The sequence below is a fragment of the Siphateles boraxobius genome, unplaced genomic scaffold, assembly GCF_051911475.1.
Source record: "Siphateles boraxobius isolate OS27281-9 unplaced genomic scaffold, OSU_SipBor_1 5, whole genome shotgun sequence".
NCBI classification, from domain to species: Eukaryota; Metazoa; Chordata; class Actinopteri; order Cypriniformes; family Leuciscidae; genus Siphateles; species Siphateles boraxobius.
The window spans coordinates 8535001-8556380 of NW_027509141.1; the positions used below are offsets into that span (position 1 = coordinate 8535001).

At 38.6% G+C, this 21380-nt stretch overlaps 1 protein-coding gene across 1 annotated transcript in view; it reads left to right on the forward strand.

Annotated features, from left to right (window-relative positions):
- ptprga (protein tyrosine phosphatase receptor type Ga) overlaps positions 1 to 21380 on the forward strand; it is a 290375-nt gene that overhangs the window by 56875 nt on the left and 212120 nt on the right. Inside the window, exon 2 of the mRNA XM_077202673.1 lies at positions 4810 to 4902. Within this exon, the coding sequence (XP_077058788.1) occupies positions 4810 to 4902 (93 nt within the window). The remainder of the gene's footprint in view (positions 1 to 4809; positions 4903 to 21380) is intronic.

Below are 21380 nucleotides of genomic sequence, written 5' to 3' on the forward strand. Positions count from 1 at the left end.
TTAAATTTTATTTTGCCGAATTATACATTTGTTTTCTGACAGGGAACACATGGAACGAATCACCGCTCAACATTTTGATTGACCACCTATAGTGACCGAGCTTGCTCCTTTCTTTTCAACCATTGGATATGATTTTAAAAACGGCTGTTGTATTTGAAGCGCTGTATAGGAGAAAAACTACGGCACCACTTTTTTGGGACCCTTCCGTTGGGGTACCTAGCACAGTAGTCTGGTACCTAAAGGGTGGAGCTAGACTCACTGCAGAATGCTGATTGGTTGAGAGAATTGTCACTTGCGCATGCATTTTCGGCTGTGTTTCTCCTTGCAGCCTTTGCTCAAACAAAGCTTGTCTTCTTCTTGATGCAAACAGCCACATGCTGAGAAGCAAGAACAAGATCTGCTGTATGTCCTCCATTGTTGTTTACTGTGTCACTTTCTTCTTCACGCGAGAATGATGTTGATCTATACACCGCACCTACTAAATAAGGGTACTGTTGGCGGTGGAAATGCAAGCCAGATCAGGGTTTACCCTCCAGAATCGTACTGTAATGTACTGTACCGCTCGGTGGTAACGAACCATCACAGTACCCATCCAATAAATATCAGATTTTTTCCCTGTATAAACTTATCAGTCAGGCAGAGCACAGCTGTTTTTGTGTATCTCTGAAAATAATGAGAACATTTTGAGGGTCAGCAGAAGTTTTTATCAGAAGCCTGTGTTCCACAGGTGATTACAGCATTAGCTTATATCGCGTGTGAGAATAATGAACTTTTACTAACAAAAACTCCATTATAAATGTTAAATGTGGTACAAAGCTGGGAATTTATTTAACATTTGTGTGTGATTATGATCGTTCAGTCTGCTAACACTGTCTAGGCTAAATTAATTTACAAATAACACGTCCATGGTAACAATTTCTTTCATGTCATTCTACAAATTTCACAATATAGTATAAAAATCTTTAAAAAAAATTGATGAGCACTGATAGTTGTAGTGAGCATAGAGACCTCCTTCGGTTTCATTCAAAATAAACTTTTTTTGACACATACTTTCATTAAGCAATGATTTGCCCCATCCTCCACAAAAGCAATCTCTGAGTGGCAGTTAGAAGACATTGCATGGCTCCTCCGAGACTTATTTCATTGAGAGTTCCGGAATCCGTGTCTGAAAACGAAGCCCTCATAACTCTCCTCATTCTATCATTGTTTCTGTGGAGACAGCCTGACAAAAATGTCAACTACCAATATCTTCCTCATAAAACTCTGCAGCTCTAATAGAGGGATGTAAATCAATTACGTCAGAATTCATTTAGAAGAGCCGGGCTGGATGGAACCCCTGGCGCCGGAGATTTGATCACAGAAGGCAAGAGTACACTGGCATTGACTCGCAGTTGATTCTAGATTTTGAAAGATTGTGCTTAAAGCCGATGTTGCTTTTTTTTAACAATATGTCATTCTTTTGGTGTGTGTGTGTGTGTTATGTTTGCCCAGTCTCATGCATTCTCTTGATTGTGTGTTGCGTCTCAAAGGCTCTTTGTGCATGAATTGCTGAATTGATGCTGATTGATTTCAAAAGGGTCTGGAGGATAGGGGATGCTGTGTGTGCGTGCGTGCGGCGAAATACGTTGTAATATGGCTGTGAGTTGTTCCAGGCGCGGTTGGTCATTCCTGGTATCTCTTTATAATCTTAGTAAGTTTCTCTTTCCTCGGTTCTCCCCTCGTACTTGTAAAGAACGGCAAGATATGGCCTTTTCTCTGTATCAGTCCCCCACACAGTGGCAGAGGGTGTCAAACTCGTTGTTTTTAGTTTGCCCCATATACCAAGGAAATTAAGCAATCAAAATGGTGAGACTTAGTTCTGTCATACTTGTCAGTGTGTACAGTTCATTAGATGTGTGTGTGTGTGTGTGTGTGTGTGTGTGTGTGTGTGTGTGTGTGTGTGTGTGTGTGTGTGTGTGTGTGTGTGTGTGTGTGTGTGTGTGTGTGTGTGTGTGTGTGTGTGTGTGTGTGCGTGTGTGTGTGTGTGCGTGCGTGTGTGTGTGTGTGTGTGTGTGTGTGTGTGTGTACGCCATACTGTCAGGAAGGAATTGCTGCAAAATTTATTTTGCAACGTATATTTATTATTTTTTGAATGAATGAATGAATATCAGGACCAGTAGCATTCCCTTTCCTTTAGAGTAAGTTTCAGTGTAGTGTGATTACAAACCACTCATTAATGTATTTCTCAGCACAGTTAGCTAATCATTACAGTACAGGAGAACTATGCTGTTAAAACTGCTGCAGTGACTCAAGATTGGTCATGTACATTCTAATTCTGATTTTGCAGCACCACAACAGAAAAAGAAACTGTCACCATGTTAAGATCACGAGCCTGGATCAGTACAGAACCGTGAAAAGAGCAGTAACCAGTCAGCCCAATGGTGAGCCAGGCCTGTGCTAAGGGAAAATAATTTGAAACACATTACAGCTTCTTTGGTTACTTAGCAGTTCGGTGGAAGAGACTTGATAACCTAACCCTGAGTTCTTGATATTGGGTAATGTTTGTCCAACTTGAATGATCTTGTTCCATCCATTCTTTAAACTCTCCATTTTGCTTTCCTAGAATTTCTCTCTATAGGCTATCTATTTCCAGGTAGCCCCTTATGTGTCACAGAGCCTTGACAACTTTTCCCATAGCGGCTCTGTTAGGTTGGAACACTGTGCTTCTATTTGTTTAAGTCTTGAGCCGCAATTGGACAAGGTGCTCTTGCACAATTATTTGGTTGTTTAAAGCATTCATGCTCCATTGTTGAAGACTTCTGGAGTAGAGAGAGAGGCCCTGGGGTACAACGATATGTAGTCACAGGTGTTTGTGTAATGATGTAAGAGCTGACGGGAAAGCTCTCCTTGAACCAAATAAACACCCAGAACTGGCAAGGTAGACACACTTGGAAGAGATCTCTGAAAGACATAAACCATCTCAGAAGGCACATCTCTAGAAGAGGTCGACTAAGAGGTCGTGCTACTGATGTAGTCTCCTCAGAGCAGCTAAAGGGGCATCCCGAGTCTCTCCACTCTCTCTCGGAGTGTTGGAGAGAGGGGGAGAGCTTCATTGATGAATGGACATGGACAAAGTGAGAGAGGGAATGATTGAGGGAAAGAGAATAGGAGCGTGAGTGAAATATCGGGAGGATAGCGACTAAGCCTGGCATGCTGCATTGTATAATTACATTTTCTGTTCAAAGAATATCGGCAATCAATAATGTAATTCATAGAGAAGCCATAGCATACCCTCTCATTGGCATTCACTGCCATGCCCGAGCCGCTATCCTGAAGAATTAGAGCAGCGAGGAGCAGAAGGCAGTTTGTCATTGAAACAAAAAGTCACCCATTGTTCATATCAGAATATACTTACCCAGCATGCTTGGAGAGAGAGAGGGGCCTTGTAAATTGCATTATGTTTTGAGTGATGGCTTTTAGGCAGTGTGTCCTTGTTACTGTAGTGTGGTCAGCACATCGACAGGCTTGCAAAAAAAAAAAAAAAAACGTGGCCCGTTTTTCATTAACATCTTGCTGTGATTTTAGTCCTTTCTTAATAATTTTAGTGTTTTCTTCAGCTATTCTCTTCCTTCTCTTCTAGTAACTCATTTTTTGGGTCAGTCTAGATTTAAAATGGCAGTCAGCCCCAAGTCCTGCCATAGTGAGTTTGAGAGTTTGGACGTGGACGACAGCTGTGAGGCTGATCTCACGTCGTCTCTTCAACTTCCAGTGCATCCCCGACATCCCACAGCCAGGAGCCGAGGGGTTGAGATCGCCTCTGATAAACTCACACAGAGGCCACAGGGTGCTGGGATGTGTGCCATGCTTCCTCACCCCTCCAGCCCCTGTACCAAGTCAGAATAAATTCTCATTCAACACAGCCATATCTCTGGTATCCTTAACGACCAAAAGGTTTGGATTCCTATAAGAAACCCAATCCTCATGTCTTGTAATTTCACAGCTAATATGAGCCTTAGAGCCCTGAGCAAGTAGGCAAAGGGGTCTAGAACTCCTGTTGGGTTGAGTCTAGATTAGTTGGGCCTACCTGTGGGACACAGTTGCCTTGGCGTCTCTGACAGAGCGGTGGAACAGCTCACCGTCTCTGGCTGCCAGCGCCTTGTCCGCAGCCTCTTTGCCTCTGTACTTAGCGCTTTAGCCTTCCACTCACCGGCCAATCAGGCCTTGTTTATTTATTTAGCCCCTCATACATGTTTAATGAGGGAGGGAAAACTGATCCCAGAGCAGACAGGCTGTAAATACCGCTGTGTGGGGGGGGGCTGTTTTTCTCTCTAATGGAGTAGAGTTTTTTTGAGCCAGATTGGTTTATACAGGATTTAATGACTTGGTTCAGCCAGAGATCGCAGGCTGGTGTGTTACTGCTTTTGTGTGTGTGAGTGTATGAGGTTGAATCTTGTGTTTTGTTTGTGTGCCTCAGGTTTTAAACTGTAGTCTGACCCTTATGATTTGTGTATGCTTGTGTACTCACTAGGGCTCTTATAGTCAACCGATATGGATTTTCAAATGACTGATTTCAATACAGTTAACTAGAGAGTGGGGTGTAGGGTAATACAATTTAATTATGATTGGCATACAGATATACACTGAAATAAAATTTAAAAAACGCTATATTTAGCACACATGGTTAAAGATAAAAGAACTGAAATTCTCTTAGGAGATTTTGGAACTGATAGAAAGTTAAGACTTCTATTAATCAGCCAACAGATTCAAAGCCACAGCTCACATTATCACAGCACTTACTCTGAACACTTTCTCATTATTTTTCTGTTACAGCAATGGCAGATTGGGAGAAAGCTGAGCATCATGACCGGCCAATTGATGACAGGCACCGCAGAGCGGCCGAAGAGTCCTACTGGGCCTACTCAGGTGAGCAAACTACACTCACTCATACATAGAGACACTTCTGAAAGAGTAACATTTAAATATCTCTTTTGTGACAGTCATTGTGTTCTGCTACCACTAAAACACATAAACGTCCTCTGATAGACAGCTGGTCTTTCATCCAGAGCTGTCCACCTCACCCCAGAGGCCTCGCCTTAGGGTCTCCCCTGGCTTTTTCTTTCATGAATGCTTTGCTGTTGAGAAAGTGACTCATGTTGTCCCTCTGAGCAATATTTGAAGAAGAATAGCATTAATCCTTAACTGTGCCACCAAGCCCGCGGCAGCCAATGATATTTATTTAATTTATTTAAATGCTTCCCCTTTTCCCTGCCTTGGGTTTCTGTTGTTTGCCAGTGTGACGGGTGGCCCCTTGCAGAGATGTGGCCTACAACAAACACTTGGAGACCTGCACTTTTGTGATCTTGTGGTCTTTATTGTATTTTTCGCTAACATCCACCATTTAATGTCCCACTAAGGTGTTGAAGCATCTTTCAGAGGAGCAATTCATTGTGAATAGTCAATGCATTCAGGGCCAGGGAAGTGTTGGTAGTAAAGTCTTTTTGTATTTGGCGGTATGTGTTTGCTTATATACTGTAATCAATTCTCTACTGAAAAGAGCTGAGTGTGTAGTGTAAGAAGTCACAACCTCAATGTGTGTGTGTGTGTGTGTGTGTGTGTGTGTGTGTGTGTGTGTGTGCATATATTATCACATCAAAGACGCCTTCAGTCAAAGGATCTTGATGTTTTAGTGTTTTTATACATCTATTTTCAAGTGATAATTACACAGTCTTACATTTAAATACTTCCTGCAGGCTGACATTTGTCATCATTCTTTAGTGCACACGTTTGGATGTCTATGTTGGCATCGTGCGCCAGTGTCAGGGACTCAGGGAAGCAAATGTAGTACTGTAGCTTGCTAAGCTGTAAGCTACTCGTGATGTAAAGTAGTTCAACTAGTCTAGCCACCCTTTTGAAAACGTGTGTAATTACATGTAGTTACTAAAAATGTTTGGCAACACAAAAAGAAACCATTTAAAAATATTAACTTTCTTAAAAACAAAAACAGTGAGAATCTTGCACTGTACCACTAATTCTTGGAAAATTAGCTTGTTATTGGAAAAGCTACACTAAGCTTCGGTCGTGCTACTGAAAAATAGTAGCAATGCTTTGGATTATTATTATTTTTATTAATTATATTTTTTATTTATTTATTTTTTGGTTGTTGCTATGATTTTTTTTTAAAGGAGTCTTACTATATACCTTTCTTGCTTAGTCCAGAACTGTAGGCTTATGTTAAAAGCTTTGCATTATTCCCATCAACCCCTGCTGTTCAGAGACAGGAGATGCTCCGTGCGCTTCGGTCAGGGGTTTGATTGGGTCACTGGGGCATCTGTGGCTTCGCCCAGAGTTGCTGTGTAGTTTGCCCGCTCTGTCGTGAGATTTCTCTGGCATCACCCTGTTTGCGGAGAAAGGGAGAGAGAGCGCGTGCTATTTTTAGTCAGGCATGGATGGCAAAACAGCAAGTCTGTCACAAGTACAGGCAATTAGTACATTCTAATTAGCAAGTAAGTTTTAATCAGTAACCTGGTGAAAAGACGAGAACATGATGCCACATTATGAGGAAACTAGATAATTCATAAATAGACAACAAGTGAAAATGATTACTCTAAGAGAACCGAAAACCTCCCACAGTGGCATTTGAGTCAATGACATGCCATTAATTTTTTTGTTTCTATCAATTGATTTATTCAGAAAACAAATTAAAACGAATGTCATACATATGATGACTTGAACACACCTCTTCTATGATGAGAATGTTTTCAATCTCTTTATTAAAATTCATTTTAATGTAGACTGCAGACCCTCATGATTATGTGTCAAGGTTGGTAAGTCTCTCAAAATATCTGATCATTTTTCCTTTTTAATGACAGTGCAAGGCTAGTTTAAAATGTCATATGGTGTGACTTGTGGTGTAATGATATTTAAAAATTATTAATTCAGATTATTTGTAAAACAATAACTTTTTTACAATGGTAAATGTATTTAAATACATTTTTAAAATAATGATTAAGGTGTGTATACAAACAAATATTTCTTAAAGATGTTACTTTTCCCCAAAACCATATGAAGGTTTACATTTTTTTTTACACTTTTTTTCTTTATCATAGACACTCTGTCACTCATAAATGTATTCATTGGTACTGGTTTGAGTCTGTATTCTTGATACTGTATATATACCAGTATCACAATTTCTCATATCGACTTGGTACAGAAGTACTGGCATTTTTGAGATCCCTAGTTCAGACGATCTTACAAATCCCTGTTTTGCTAATGCAATGTTTTTTTATAAACACAAAATCAATGCAACTGTAGACAGAGTCAGCATGTGTTCTTGAGTCAAATCTGCCTGTGGGTTTCTTACGCACATCAAGGGTCCTAGAGTGTTAAGCCTCAAAAACTGTGATTGCATGACAAGATATCGTAAAGTGCATGTTTACACTCACCCGTATGCATTTATACCTCCACACGTGTTTTCTGGTGGTTGTGCGTTCATGTTTTCAAGCACGTACTGCTCTGAATTCCTTTGGTCGCTGAACACCTATCGCTGCTTGTGAGCAGAATGTTGTTGACGAGCACAGATGACTTTGTCCTGCAGGCAGATTTAATGAACTCGGCAGATGATCCTCACTCTGAGAGCGGCTCGTCGTCCTGTCGAACGGCTTTACTCTGTTCGCGCCTTGTAAAGCTGTCGCGCTCGTACCCTCCGGTTAGTCATCATTCTCGGTTTGCCCAGTTACAAAGCCCTTACCGTTTTTGTATCAAGCTCCATTTTCAGTTTATTTATTGGTCCCTAAAGAGCCCTGGAAATTATGCTTGATCAAACAAAACCCCTAACAACATGTCTTATCACATCTCTGGGCTACAGGGCCCACTGGGCCAAATTTAGCTCGGGCAGATTACACTTAAATATCGTTAGTTTTTCACATATTTCAATGTGGAATTGGTGTTAATAGACCACCTTAAGGCATATCTTCACTGTTATTGTGGTCCAATGGAGTTTCTTTGTGGATGGGGCTTTGGCAAAGGATTGTCATTGTTTTTCTGGCATCTATGACAAAAACTTAGTGAAAGTCACCATATTTCTTTAAAATTGTATCATTTATAAAGCTTTTATTGATTATAAATCGCTGACACTCTCATTGTGAAGTATTGTGTAATAATCTCAACATCAATAATGTGCTTTTAAACATACCCACAAACCGGCAGATTTACATTTATTTGATGTTTAAATAGCGCAGTGGTGAGCGATGTTGAAATCCAGTCCAAAAACCATGCAAGTTCTGTTTCGAGATACATTATGCATTGTAATTTAAAGCACTTAAGCAGTCGCATGTTGGCAGTGAGGCACTATTATCTTTAAGGTATCTAAATTGAAAAGCCTCTCACAAAAATGTGCTAGATTTGGATTGTTAACAAAACAAGCATCTCTGAATGATTAATGAACTTGGAGAAGCTGCTCTCCGGCTAAGCATGGTATCAAAAACCTTGTAAGAAGATCAATATCATCTTCCAGGAATTGTGTGCCACACCTCAAAATACATTTTCTGTATGACCGTTCTTGACAGACACTTATCAAATGTATAATTCAGGGCTGCAGTTGCGTTATGATCTCTGCTTGCTAACCTATGGATATTAATTTTAAATCCTTTGTGTTATCAGCAGTGCTTCCATTAATAGGTTTTAATTTAAAGGACGGAATATGTTCCGCTCCTTTCTTTTCATGACAACCCACATAAGGTAATTTCATCCCCAGATGCCACTTTTGAATGAACAGCTTACAGCTACGAAACTCTATAGAAGGCGGTATGAAGACGGAATTTGAAATTGATTCCACTTCTGATTGTTAAAAAGGCCATCAATTGGTCAATGCTTTCACATTTAATCATGTGCTTGCATAAGTTTAGTGCATAGATATTTCGACCCTGTAAATTTACTTTTAGTGCTTCCGAACCTAAATGCATTTCATTATTCTATGGAACTATATATATATATATATATATATATATATATATACATATACATATACATATATGAAAAAATGTCCATACAATGAAAGTCAATGGTTTTCACTGTTATTATGTACAAAAACGGTTGAAATTGCCTATACTTCAAATTACCTTCTTTTTTCCGTGTGACATTCGTAGTCAAATCTCTATTTGAACGATTGTTTGTTAACAGACAGTGCATCTTGTGAGTCTCGCAGATCTTCTGTTCACCTCTCCGCAGGCCTTCATCATCATCATCTACCCCCTTCCCATCATTCTCTATTAGCTCTGAGCTCAACGCTGCCAGCTTTTGTTTAGCAATGTTGGCAACCTGGACACAGATGTTGACCCACTCCAGATGTTGTGCAGAGCACAGCAGGTCGACCCTCATGTTTGCTATTTACACTTAATCAGACAGACAAAGTACTTCCTGTGGGGCGTGTGTGTGTGTGTGTGTGTGTGTGTGTGTGTGTGTGTGTGTGTGTGTGTGTGTGTGTGTGTGTGTGTGTGTGTGTGTGTGTGTGTGAATGCGGTATGCTGTTTGTACTGTTATGTAACAAATTTAAATAAGTACTACACAAGTAACTCCCACTATAAAATGTTAGATTTAAAGAAACTTATTATTAAAACTGTACTACGTTGTTCACATTTAAAGGTGTGATGCTTATCTCCCGCTATAAAAATGTTACTTTTAAAGAAACTAATAATGTTTTTGATAGAAGCCAGGTTTTTGTACATGCCTTGTTGAGATCACATGACCTGCCGAATTCTACTCACTTCCATATTGATAAACACTTATTGTTGTACACCTTTGTTGCAATACATTATGTGTATTTATTAATTTTTTCCGTAAATAGGATAGGTCAACTGCAAACGTTTATTTGTGATGCCTCCTCCACATCAGTAGGTGTCCAAATCATAAACACAGCATAAAAGCTGTGTCTGACATCGTATACTGACTGGGTTTGTACTAGATTAGAATAAGATCTTATTTTCACGTACATAAAAAAAAAAATTTCTTTATAGTATAGAGGTGTGTTGTATGAATAAAATCCGGATGTACTACATCTGCCATGTTGTAATCGGCATGTAACAACTTCTCACCTGTGTCCTCCAGGTACAGTTAATTGTCCATCAGATCACTACTCTTTTCACATACTGTTTATCAGTTGGGAAGTATGGATATTCAGACGCAGGGAAAGTATTACAGGAATTTCGTACCTATTATATTAATTTTTTTCTTCATTTCAAGCCTTACATTTTAAATCTGAGAAATTGTGATTGTTTTGATTTGTTATTGAGAAGAAAGGGATTGTTTGTCATTTTACAACTGATTCCCAATCAATCTCTCTACCTCTCTGGATTCTCCGCGCACTGGTGCCGAGTAAACTAAATGTAAATAGAGTCTTGCCCAAAAACCTAATCCATTTTTTGCCTTTTTTTTTTTCAATGAACTTTCTTTTCTCTGACAGCTTTTGTGCTTTGAGACTGTGCCGCAGTAAATGGCGTGCTGCGTTAACTTTTGTCATTCTTTGAGTTATTTTGACAGGGGTATTTTTCATCAGTTAGACCGCTAATTAGACGACGACAGACGCATTGATGAGATAGATAGAGGCGGAGGGAAGAATTCGTAATGCCTCGTTTTCCCTCTACTTAAAGCGGGTAATTATGGGTGGGTCTGCAGGCAGAGGGAGCTGGCAGACCCCACTACAGCTGGAAGTGCTCTGAGCTAGCCAGACCAGAGCTGTACCTGACTGAGCATGCTAATGAGAAACTCTCCCTCGCACTCATTTTGCTTTAATTCTCACTTTTTTCTTCAGCAGGAAACAAGATCTCACATAGATTTTTTGCTCCCCCTCAACCGCAGTCGTTACCAGTCAACTTTGCTATGTATGCTAACTATTGCATAGCATATTTCCTGTCTGTTTCTCTCTCTCCCTCTCTTCCTCTTGTTCTTCTGGAAAGAAAATCAAGTTCTCTAAAATATTTTTTGTCTAGGTTCCTTGCTCTTATTCTTCTTTTTTTTGCTTTTAAACTTTAAAAACATGGTCATTCTATTTATTTTTTGAGTTTCTACTCGCTCTCATTCAGCTGTGCTAAGTCTTGCATGCTATGCTAACGTTGCTAACATTGGCTTATTTTCTAATAACATTTATTTTTCTCTGGGTGAATTTCGATTGTGTTTTGTGCCCATGAAGGGCACTGTGGGACGAGGACGCTACTGAGGGTCATTCCAAACAAAAGTGAGCTACTGAATCCCTTCGAGAAGGGTTCTTCTACAAGGGCATTAACAAAGTGTGCATACAACCGTAACCGCAAGGAAATATTTCCAAAAATAGAAAAGGCACCCGTTTTAAAAATGACTCAGTAACTGTTTATTTTGGAACACTTTTATAAAGGGATTCTAGTAGTGGAAGCAACTGCTACAGAAAGCGAGAGATAAGTTGGAGGGGTGATGTGGTTTTATATATTAATCAATAACCAGGTTTGGTTTGAATGTGCTGATCTGTTGAATCTGGCAACAGTGAGTAACATGAGATCCATTAGGAGATCTGCTTTAATAAAATGAGCCGGCAGGGCATACTGGAGAGTCCATCATAGGCCTGCGCTAACACTACCGCACGTCACTCGATGGACCTGCTGTTATTGTGCAATTTACGGCACAGCCAATAACAGTCCTGTAATGGATTATGACATGGTGCAGTTTGAGTTATCCTCCCATTGTAGAACCCTGACCCAGAGGCACATTTCATCTGAGCTCCGTCCCAAGGTGCACTGTATGTGTGTGTGTGGTGGAGGAGGCAAGTAACCGATTCAGATGAAGCATTCAGGTCAAACTGTGAGCAGAGTTTGCTCGTGTGGGATGCTGGATCATCCATGTCGGCTTTAAATCTCATCACAGGGCGGAATACACTCTACTGAGGTACTCTAGCGTTCAAAATGTTCTGTTTCTTGAGCACAAAAATCAGCATATTAGAATGGTTTCTCAAGGATCATGTGACTGACGCCTGGAGTAGTAATGATAAAAATTCAGTTCTGCCATCACAAGTTTAAATTACAATTTAAAATATACTGAAACAGAAAAGTTATTTGAATTATAATTAAGTATACATTCTAAAAAAATCTAATTCAATTAATTGAGATATTTGTAAAAACTTTTTTAATATTTCTGTATTTTGATCAAATAAATACAGCCTTAGTCACGTTTTTTTTTTTTTTGTGTACAAAAACAAATCTAGCTACGCAAGTTTGAACATCTTTGCATTCTGAAACATTTCATGTTCGCACACTTTTGTGTTCTGAAACGCATCACTTTTTGTATTTGAAACACAAATAAATGTTCTCAGTATTGCCACAAGTTGCGCTAACTGAACATAGAATGTAATCTTCGGAATTATTACCTGTATTACCTAAATTATTTCTGATTTAACTGCACACATTTTAAGGTAACTCTATCGCTCCCTTGAGGATGGAGGATTACTGTTAGAGGAACATAAGAGTGATAACTACATTGGCCCCACATTCACATCTGCATTTGCATACTTGCATAAATTATGTCTCCCTTTTGCTGGAAAAAAGATAAATCTGTTACTCACTCACTGATTTGTGTATCTGCTTGGCAACTCATTTGTTTGTTCTGGTTGTTTTACTATCCCCCTTTCCTCCCCTCTCTTCCACCATTGTCTTTCGTTATGAATCCACGTCTGGGTTTTAAAGGCCAGCTCTGTGTGTTTGGAAGTGCAGAGTGGCTTATATATCCGGAATGTAAATATCAAACCCTCCTCCTTCACTACACGCACACACCTGACTGGTGAAACACACCGACATGTTGCTGTTTCCGTCAGTGCTAGGCAAACAGACCCAGGGCTGTGTTAGTATTCAGGAGAGAGCAGAAAGACGGATCGAGAGAGGGAGAGAAAGGAGAGCGGTGAAGGGGAAATGTTGCAGTATTTACAGAGCTGAGGCTCATCTCCTGTGGCCTATGAACGACTTCAGCCTGGTGAGGACGTCATATTAGCCAAGCTATTTGAGTTTCATTTGAAGAAATCTTAAACGAAAGTTAAACGAATGAGCACGTTTTTACCAACAAAAAAAACATGCGACCATCTCCTGTGGTTTATAATCTTGTCTTGGCTTGATTGAACAAATTGAATCAGTAATTCCTGTATTCAATCACGGTGAGAACAGTAGTTCAAGGGATCCTCTCTTGCAATTAGTGATGAGAATTATTATTTTTTTTAACTTTGAATCGATTGAATCAAAATGATTCAGTAGCTGCATTCACATGGACCCTAATAATCCATTTATAATCTGACTAGTAGCACAACCGGAATAAAAAAAGTCGGTAACACTTTGCTTTCAAAGTCCAGTTTAGACATTCAACTAACTATAAGTAACTTTGCAGCTACATGTCAACAAACTCATTAGATTATTAGTAGACTGTCTACTTAATATCTGCTAACACTTTATTTTGTTGGTCCCCTAACAGATATTCTACTGACTATAAGTAACTTGGCAACTATAAGTCAACATATTCTACTAATACCAACCCTAACACTTAACCATAACCTAACAGTCTACTGACAGTCTACTAATACTCTAATGAGAGTTAGTTGACATGTAGTTGCACAGTTACTTGTAGTTAGTAGAATGTCTGAAGTGGACTATCAAAATAATGTGGAATCAAAAAGTCACATGTAACAACGTCAATCGGAATAAGGGGTAGTTTAAACCATTCCTAATCTGTTTGATAGGACACTTAATCAGAATTAAACCCGAAAGTTCTGCACATGTGCAATACCGTAGAGACGGTGTAATGAGGTATGATGCCTTGAACAAGCTGTTGTTGTAGAATATTGTGTCATAAATGACTGTAAGCAGAATTTTAGATTGACATGACACTTATCGTCTATGAAGTGCAGCAGGACAATGCCATCCGCCGCCTTGTTATGGACTCATGAAGAGGGTGTTTTTACTGTTTGATAAATATAATTACCACAGCACAAAGCTTAATGCATTCATAGTCTCCTAATTAGGACCTAAAATAGATAAAGTCTGCTTTTTAAAACAAAAGAAACAATGGTAGGTGGATGGTTAGTATGTGCCAATAGCAGTAAACTGTCAAAATATGAAATCTGATTTGAAGCTTGTGACATATAAACGCGCAAACCAAACTGATCATTTATTTAGCGGTCGTGTAAACACTATTTTCAGATTTATCAATCATGCATGCTGGTCAGAGCAGAGTACATGCAACCAAAGCTCAGCCAAAACATGCATAAAAGAACCTTTTACAAACCAATGACAAATGTTTTATTAAAGTGGCATCTATTAAATTCAATTAACAAGTCATCTAATATCAATAAATATAAAGTGTTTGTATAATATGTATTATTTTACTGAATTGTAGGGGCTTGGTTACTCAGGCCAATAAGAGACTATTAACTCTTTATTTTTAATGTTTAAACATGGCATTAAAAATGTCTACAAAACTAATCCGAGATCAAGTAAAAAACATGTAGACACTGGTTCATGGGTTCACAGGGGTTCACAGAGATCATCGTGACGAACCATTGAAATTTTGAACCGTTTCGAAACAGTTATGATGTAACGAAGCCTTGCTTACTGAAATGACATGACTTTGTCAGCGTGATACGCACTCCGAATCACTGGTTCGAAACAAATGATTCACAAAGTTTCCGAAGCTTCACTAAGCGTGTTTCGGAAGCACCCATCACTACGTGCAATTACTACAAAACCTGCCCACCAACAAACATGCCACATCACAGAATTTCACTTCTTTCAAGAACATATTTGAACTTCCAAAGTAATGAATCCAGCTCAAGCTAGAGGAACAAAGGTGTTAAGTGTATTTAGTGTGGGCGAGTCTTTTCTTTAAATACTGTTAGCTGAGGAGCAGTTTAATGACTCGGAGATGAATGAGCGGGTTGAAGAAAGGGACCAATGAAAAAGAGCTAAAAATAGAGGGAGGAAAAGAGAACGAGATTGTTCACAGAATTTAGAGGAAGCTTGCGCTCCGCCTCTTTAGCTGAGGATTAAGAAGTCGACATTATTGAGAGTAAACGGCTCTCACGAGTGTTTGTGGGAGAGGTGTGTGTCCCTCAGTGAATACTGAATGTTCGTCCCTGAGCTGCTGTGGGGGTGGACAAGCAATATTCCACTCTACTATAAAACAAGCAAATGGATTAGCTCGAATTGATTAAAGTTTATTTAAAGCATGAGTACAAGTGGCAATATTTCATAAGCGTTTATGTGATATTACCACACGGTGAGGCGCGTGTGTCAACCGGTAGAGATGCTGGATTCAGTTTTTCCAGACTTTATGTATATTGCATAACATTACTAAATAATATATATAAAATGATAAGTGTTATATAATGTGAAGCAGCTGCTTAGAACTGTGTTGATGCCACAGATATTTATTTCACATTTATAACTTTTGTTTTGCTTTTTTTTTTCCAGAATGTTCAGAAAACGATCTATTATTTGTAAATATGCGATTTATTTCTTTATTATTGGAAGTGTAAGAGTAAAATATGTATGTCATTCAATTACATGATATAATTACTCAACATATTTGCCTGGCCAGTTTTGACACATTGCATTTAGTTATTTAAACGTTAACATGTACAATACTGGTCAAAAGTTTGGAATAATTCAGATTTTTTTAATGAAACAAGTCTCTTATGATCACCAAGGCTACATTTATTTGATCAAAAATACTGTAAAAACAGTAATTTTGTGAGATACTTTGAAGATTTTTTTTTTCTATTTGAATATATTTTAAAAGGTAATTTATTTATTTGATGGCACAGCTGTAATTTCCAGCAGCCGTTGCTTTATTCTTCATGTATCACTTGATCCTTCAGAAATCATATAATCATATACTGCGGAAAAAAATTTATATATATATATATATATATATATATACATATACATTTTTTTCCCGCAGTTTTTATGTATTAGTTTGCATCTCTTTGAATATTGTCTGATGGAGCACAAAACCATCCTGCATCCCTCAGGCCATGTAGTTGTTGTTTAGGCGAACAGCACTCAAGGGAGTTTGTGAGTGTGTGTATTTGCACATATCCATTATTCACCAGCAGGCTCCGTGCATGTACAGTCATCTCTTCAGGGCATTATGGGTGCTCAGGGTTCCACACGAGATGGCCCTTGAAGAATGTTCCTGGGAGTTCTCGGCAGAATCCTGTGATGAATTGCGTCTGTGGCCACACGTGAGGACTTTTCGATCGTCCTTGTCCACTCATGAGCACTAACAGAGGACTGCGTTTCATTGCCCTTCATTTCATTGGCATTAATTCTGTAGAAATTTGAAGCATCTGAATCATAGGGGTCTTGTGCTTCTGTCGTGAGATGCATGTGGAGAAAGATAGAGATAAAACCAGTTTGGTGAATGGCTTGAAGGCATTTGACACCAGGGCCATGTGGAAAATGAGCTCTGGCTGGGAGAGGTAATGACTCACAGAAGAGAAGAGCTTGTTTTTGTTTGACATGCCCTCCTGGACACACACGCACACACACAGATAGAGAATTTGATTCTCTCACAGGATATATACCACACCATGACATATTCTAACTCGCGTGTGTGTGTGTGTGTGTGTGTGTGTGTGTGTGTGTGTGTGTGTGTGTGTGTGTGTGTGTGTGTGTGTGTGTGGAAACTCTGGTCAGACACTTGTACCTGGTTGTTTCTTCAATTTACGGTCGTTTTATGGGTTCATTTTTTTTCATCTTTCTTTTTGTTATATAAAGATCATTAAAATGGACTTGTAAACCTGTTTTTTTTTATGCTCCTCTTCTTCTTCTTCTTGAACTTTAAAAATAGCATTTATATGAAACAGAAATTGTTATATATGATATAACATATTAATCACAACTGTCCCTCACCCTCATTCCAAAGCATCATTTACCACCATAAACCTGAAGTCTTTGTCCTAACACTTTTTTTTTCTCTCCAAATGTTAGTGTTACATGTTTATCCAAGGAAATGACAGTGAGTTTGCGATTACAAATGAGATTTGATTTGTGTGAAGAAACCCTTTTACTACCTTTTATTTGAAGCTGGAATTTTGTCAGATTATGCAAAAAGTTTGAAAATATCAGCCTGTGTATTTAGAATGCATAAAATGCTACTGTACTTGTCAAATGAGCCTAAGCATAACAACAAGTTCAGCTATTTTCTTCCAAAATGTTGTTTTTCACCACATTCTCAGAATGTCTCTCAGATCAGCCAGCGTTTCACCTTGCATGAGAGCCAAATGATAACACAACTGACTGGAGGCAGGATTTTGTTGCTCAGGACCATCTTTACTTTGGTGGAAAGGTGTGGATTGGGGCCAGATTTGGCACCAGCTGTAGCACCTCACCATGCTGGTGTAAAAAAAAGCAATGGTTTTGGAAAAGTGGTAAAGAAAATGAGAAACCACAAACATTTCATATATGTCTCTTTCAGCTGCTTTCCGGATGTGAGATAGAGAAACGGCTTAATTCACATTCATGTCATTTTCATTTGCAATGAAACATTACCCTTCAGTTCAGCTCTACTTTTTTCATGAATCTTGTGACCGATACTTCTGAGTAATGCAATTTGAAAATGCAGCAGACAGTTTCTAGGTACATACAAAGTCGAGCAGCTGAGGTTAGATAAGTATTTAAGGACAAGAAGATATCCGTACTGTACAAGCAAGGACGAAAGCCAGTGGCGACATTAAAGCATTTTGCAGAAATGCACGCAAATTCTCATTCATCTACGACTGACATTCAACTGTGGCTATTTTCTCTGGGAGACGAGTGATATGCTGCTTTATTAATTGCTCTTGAAATATTAAAAGGCTCCATCACGCATGAAATATTAATTCGTTTTCGCTGAGATCATCGCAGCTAAATATTTCCTTGTATTGTTGTACATCAGGGGTGAGGGATGTGGCGTGGGAAGGAAAAGACAGCGGAGTAAACAGAGACGCCGGCCCTGAGTGATAAAGACCCAGCATTCCTCTCCCCGCCATCCATTCATCTCTCTCTCTCTCTCGCTCACACTCTCGCAGCTTCTTGTGAGCGTTATTAATCTAAATGCTTGATTCATACAAAACTTTGTGTGTGTTTTAAAAAATCCAATATTTGAGTTTGGCAAGTAATTACTCATCTGCAACTGGGGAAAGATTTACCAAAAAAAAAATCAGAACAAGAACGTTTTTACAAGAATGCATGTTTTAATATTGATCTATTAATATTGATAAGGGATAGAAGGTGGAAAAGTTATCAAATATTTTTCAATAGTAGAAACTCGATTTTGACGTTTCTTTAAGTTTGAACTTTTGAACTTTTTTAAGTTGCCCCCAAAATTGATTTACTTAATTGATTGTATATTATCCTTGTCATCTGAAAGATTTGTAAGTTTGTGTTATTAAAAATATACATACATTTTTATTATTTCTTCACTATTATTTATTTATTTTATTTACTCTGAAACACATTAAAATACAGTAAAACAGGTTTCGAAGAGGATTTCATGGTTGACTTTGATACAGTCACATTGAACTGTAATATTCTGGTCCCTTTATATGATTCAGCGCAATTGCTTAATTGTTTAAGCCCCTAAATATAAGCAGTAATAATGATAATGCTTATCTTAGAAAACACTACAAATAATAATGCCTTTTTTAGATAATTGAAAACCTCCGGTGTAGTGTTTCATGCTAACAGGGTTTTTAATGTCTTTGTCAGAACGCCATTCGGAATAGGCCACAAGGCTTCTACGATGACTGATAAAATGTCCTTTCCGCAGCCCCGCTGGAATCTGATAAAACTCTTCAAATCTATTTTCGGTAGCAATTATTGTGTCTTGTGTGGCTGCCCTGTAGTCTCCTCTATGTGTGTGTGTGTGTGTGTGTGTGTGTTTGTAGGTAGGGAATTTAATAGTTTCACTGAGGAGCTAAGCAGTGCCATCATCAAGGAGAACACCACAGCTCGACGCCAGTGCACAATGCCCTTGATTTCTTCACATGTGTCTGTGTGAGTGAATGAGTTTTGGAGAATAACAGGGTGAGCGTGTGAACCACACTCCATTATTTTAATTGCAACATATTTCAGCGACAAAGAAGCCCTCGGTGCTTGTTTGCCCTCTCACAAACGTGTGTGTGTGTGTGTTGGTGCAAATGCTCTAATACGGACCTGTGGTGTTCATGTGGGAGATCCGGTTATGCCTCTTTTGTCCCAATAATTTCTATAAAATCAATGAGAAAGAAGTTGCAAAATGCATGATTTTTCAACATTCATTCAAGTCAACATTAAATTCAATCTGACCATTTATAAGGTACGTTTATGCCCTGCCATAATTACAACTTGTAAACTCGTAATTTTATGTGAGGAATGACTCGAAAGCTGCAACACAATGTGAACACTCGAATGTTGGTGCCTTAGTGGTAAAACATAGTTAAGTATTTATTTCACAGTATATGTTTAATAAGTAGAATAACTGACTTGTTAATGTTTTCATAATCAAAGAATAATTTGAAAATAAACGAAAGACAAAGTTTTTTCACAGAAACACTCGATATTTGAAATCGATACCCAAACAAACACACCCCTCCCTTCATTTCTCCGCCCCCACAGTAAAGAAAACACTATGCAACGCGGTAATGACTAACAGCTGGCGCAAGTGTAAAGGTCCTTGCAAAATTTTCGCACGTTAAAAAATAAATACGACCTCACGTTGCGTCAATCACATTGACACACTGCCTGCGAAACTTTCGTCCGTCATAAAAAAATTCAGATATTTTCTGCGTTTTTCCCATCCATAGCAAACAGGTGTTTTGACAATTCAGAGCAACTGAATGACGAATACGAAAAAACACATACGAACATTTCGGACTAAGTGTGAAGGGACCTTAATGGAAGCCAGCTAGTGAGAGCTATGCAGTTAAACCTCACTCCCCTGATCTCAAGAGGCACACTAGGGACTATAAAAACTGCCATCTTCAGTGTCCCATGCCAGAGACGCTGGTTCAAGTCCTACTTGGAGCAGGGCGAATAGGTCCTGAGGGAGTTATATAAGTAGTGATGAATCAGCCTCAACTACAATGGCATATCTTGGCACTGTGAAAAAGCAATGTTACTCATGTATTGAGAAGAAACAAAGCAACCATTGCATCCTTTTTCAGGCCTTCCCACTCTCTAAGTCAGGGGTCTCCAACACGTCGCTCGCGAGCTACCAGTAGCTCGTGGCCTGATTGGAGGTAGCTCGCCAAGGGGCCATTCACATATTGCGTCTTTTGCGCGATCAAGTTTGTTATTTCAAATGTAGGAAGCTTATAATTGAAGCGACACACTCATTTTTTCCAGGCGCAGCAAGATGAAAAATCCATTAGCTACTAAAATGTCTTTGTCATTGTGGAGAGCGCAATGCATGGTTGCATAGCAATGACAGACGCCACGGGAAAATCGGACCGGATTTTACTATTATTAATAAAAGATAAGCTAATGTGCATTGTAAACGTCAGAAATGTATCTTTTTTGACTCATTCTTTTTATAAAAATGATTTAAAGGCTGAAATATCCGAGGTTTCTTTTTATACATCTTTTTTGTCAAAACTTTATTTGAACTTGTACATGTTAGTAGATAACATCGCAAGACACTCCTTTAAAATCTGGCTATCATGTTTAATGTTGTTATTTTAATGTTTATGTAAACAAAAAGTGCACATTAATGCTAATTATATTTGTTATTTGCTGGTTTTCGACATAAAACTTGTTGAATTGTTTTTATTGTGTTGTATTAGTACTTTTTGATCAGGATTCTGTGATAACCGTGATCATTTTGGTCACTATAATCATGAAATGAAATTTTCATGCCATTTCATCTCTAGTTAAGATGCACTTTAAAATCAATTATGATTATGTGTTTTTACAGTATAATATGCAAAGTACAATTTTCTTTAAAAAAATTAATCTCTGATTCTGTTCTTTTCTCTGACAATTAAGGGTGACATATATAGGCCTACAAAAACTATTTTAGGTCTAAAACAGTTTAGATAGTAGTTAATATGAGAGTTATGAGACATTATTTAAGAGATTTAAGTATAGTATTACATTAGTAGCTCTCGGCCACTATCTTTTTTAAAAAGTAGCTCTCAAATGAAAAAAGGTTGGAGACCCCTGCTCTAAGGTCTCTCCAGTGCTGGAAAGCTTTTATAATATTAATGCGGTTCTTAAAGATCTTTCATGATTGTAACCCTTCTTTTTCCAATGATATTCCTCTGACATTTTCCTCTTTGGTAGTATCTCAGGCATCTCTCTTTCTATAGTCATTCTACAAATGTCTGGCTCGCTCACTTGCTCCCCCATCATGAGTGTATACAGTGTGTATACTATTGCGAATAG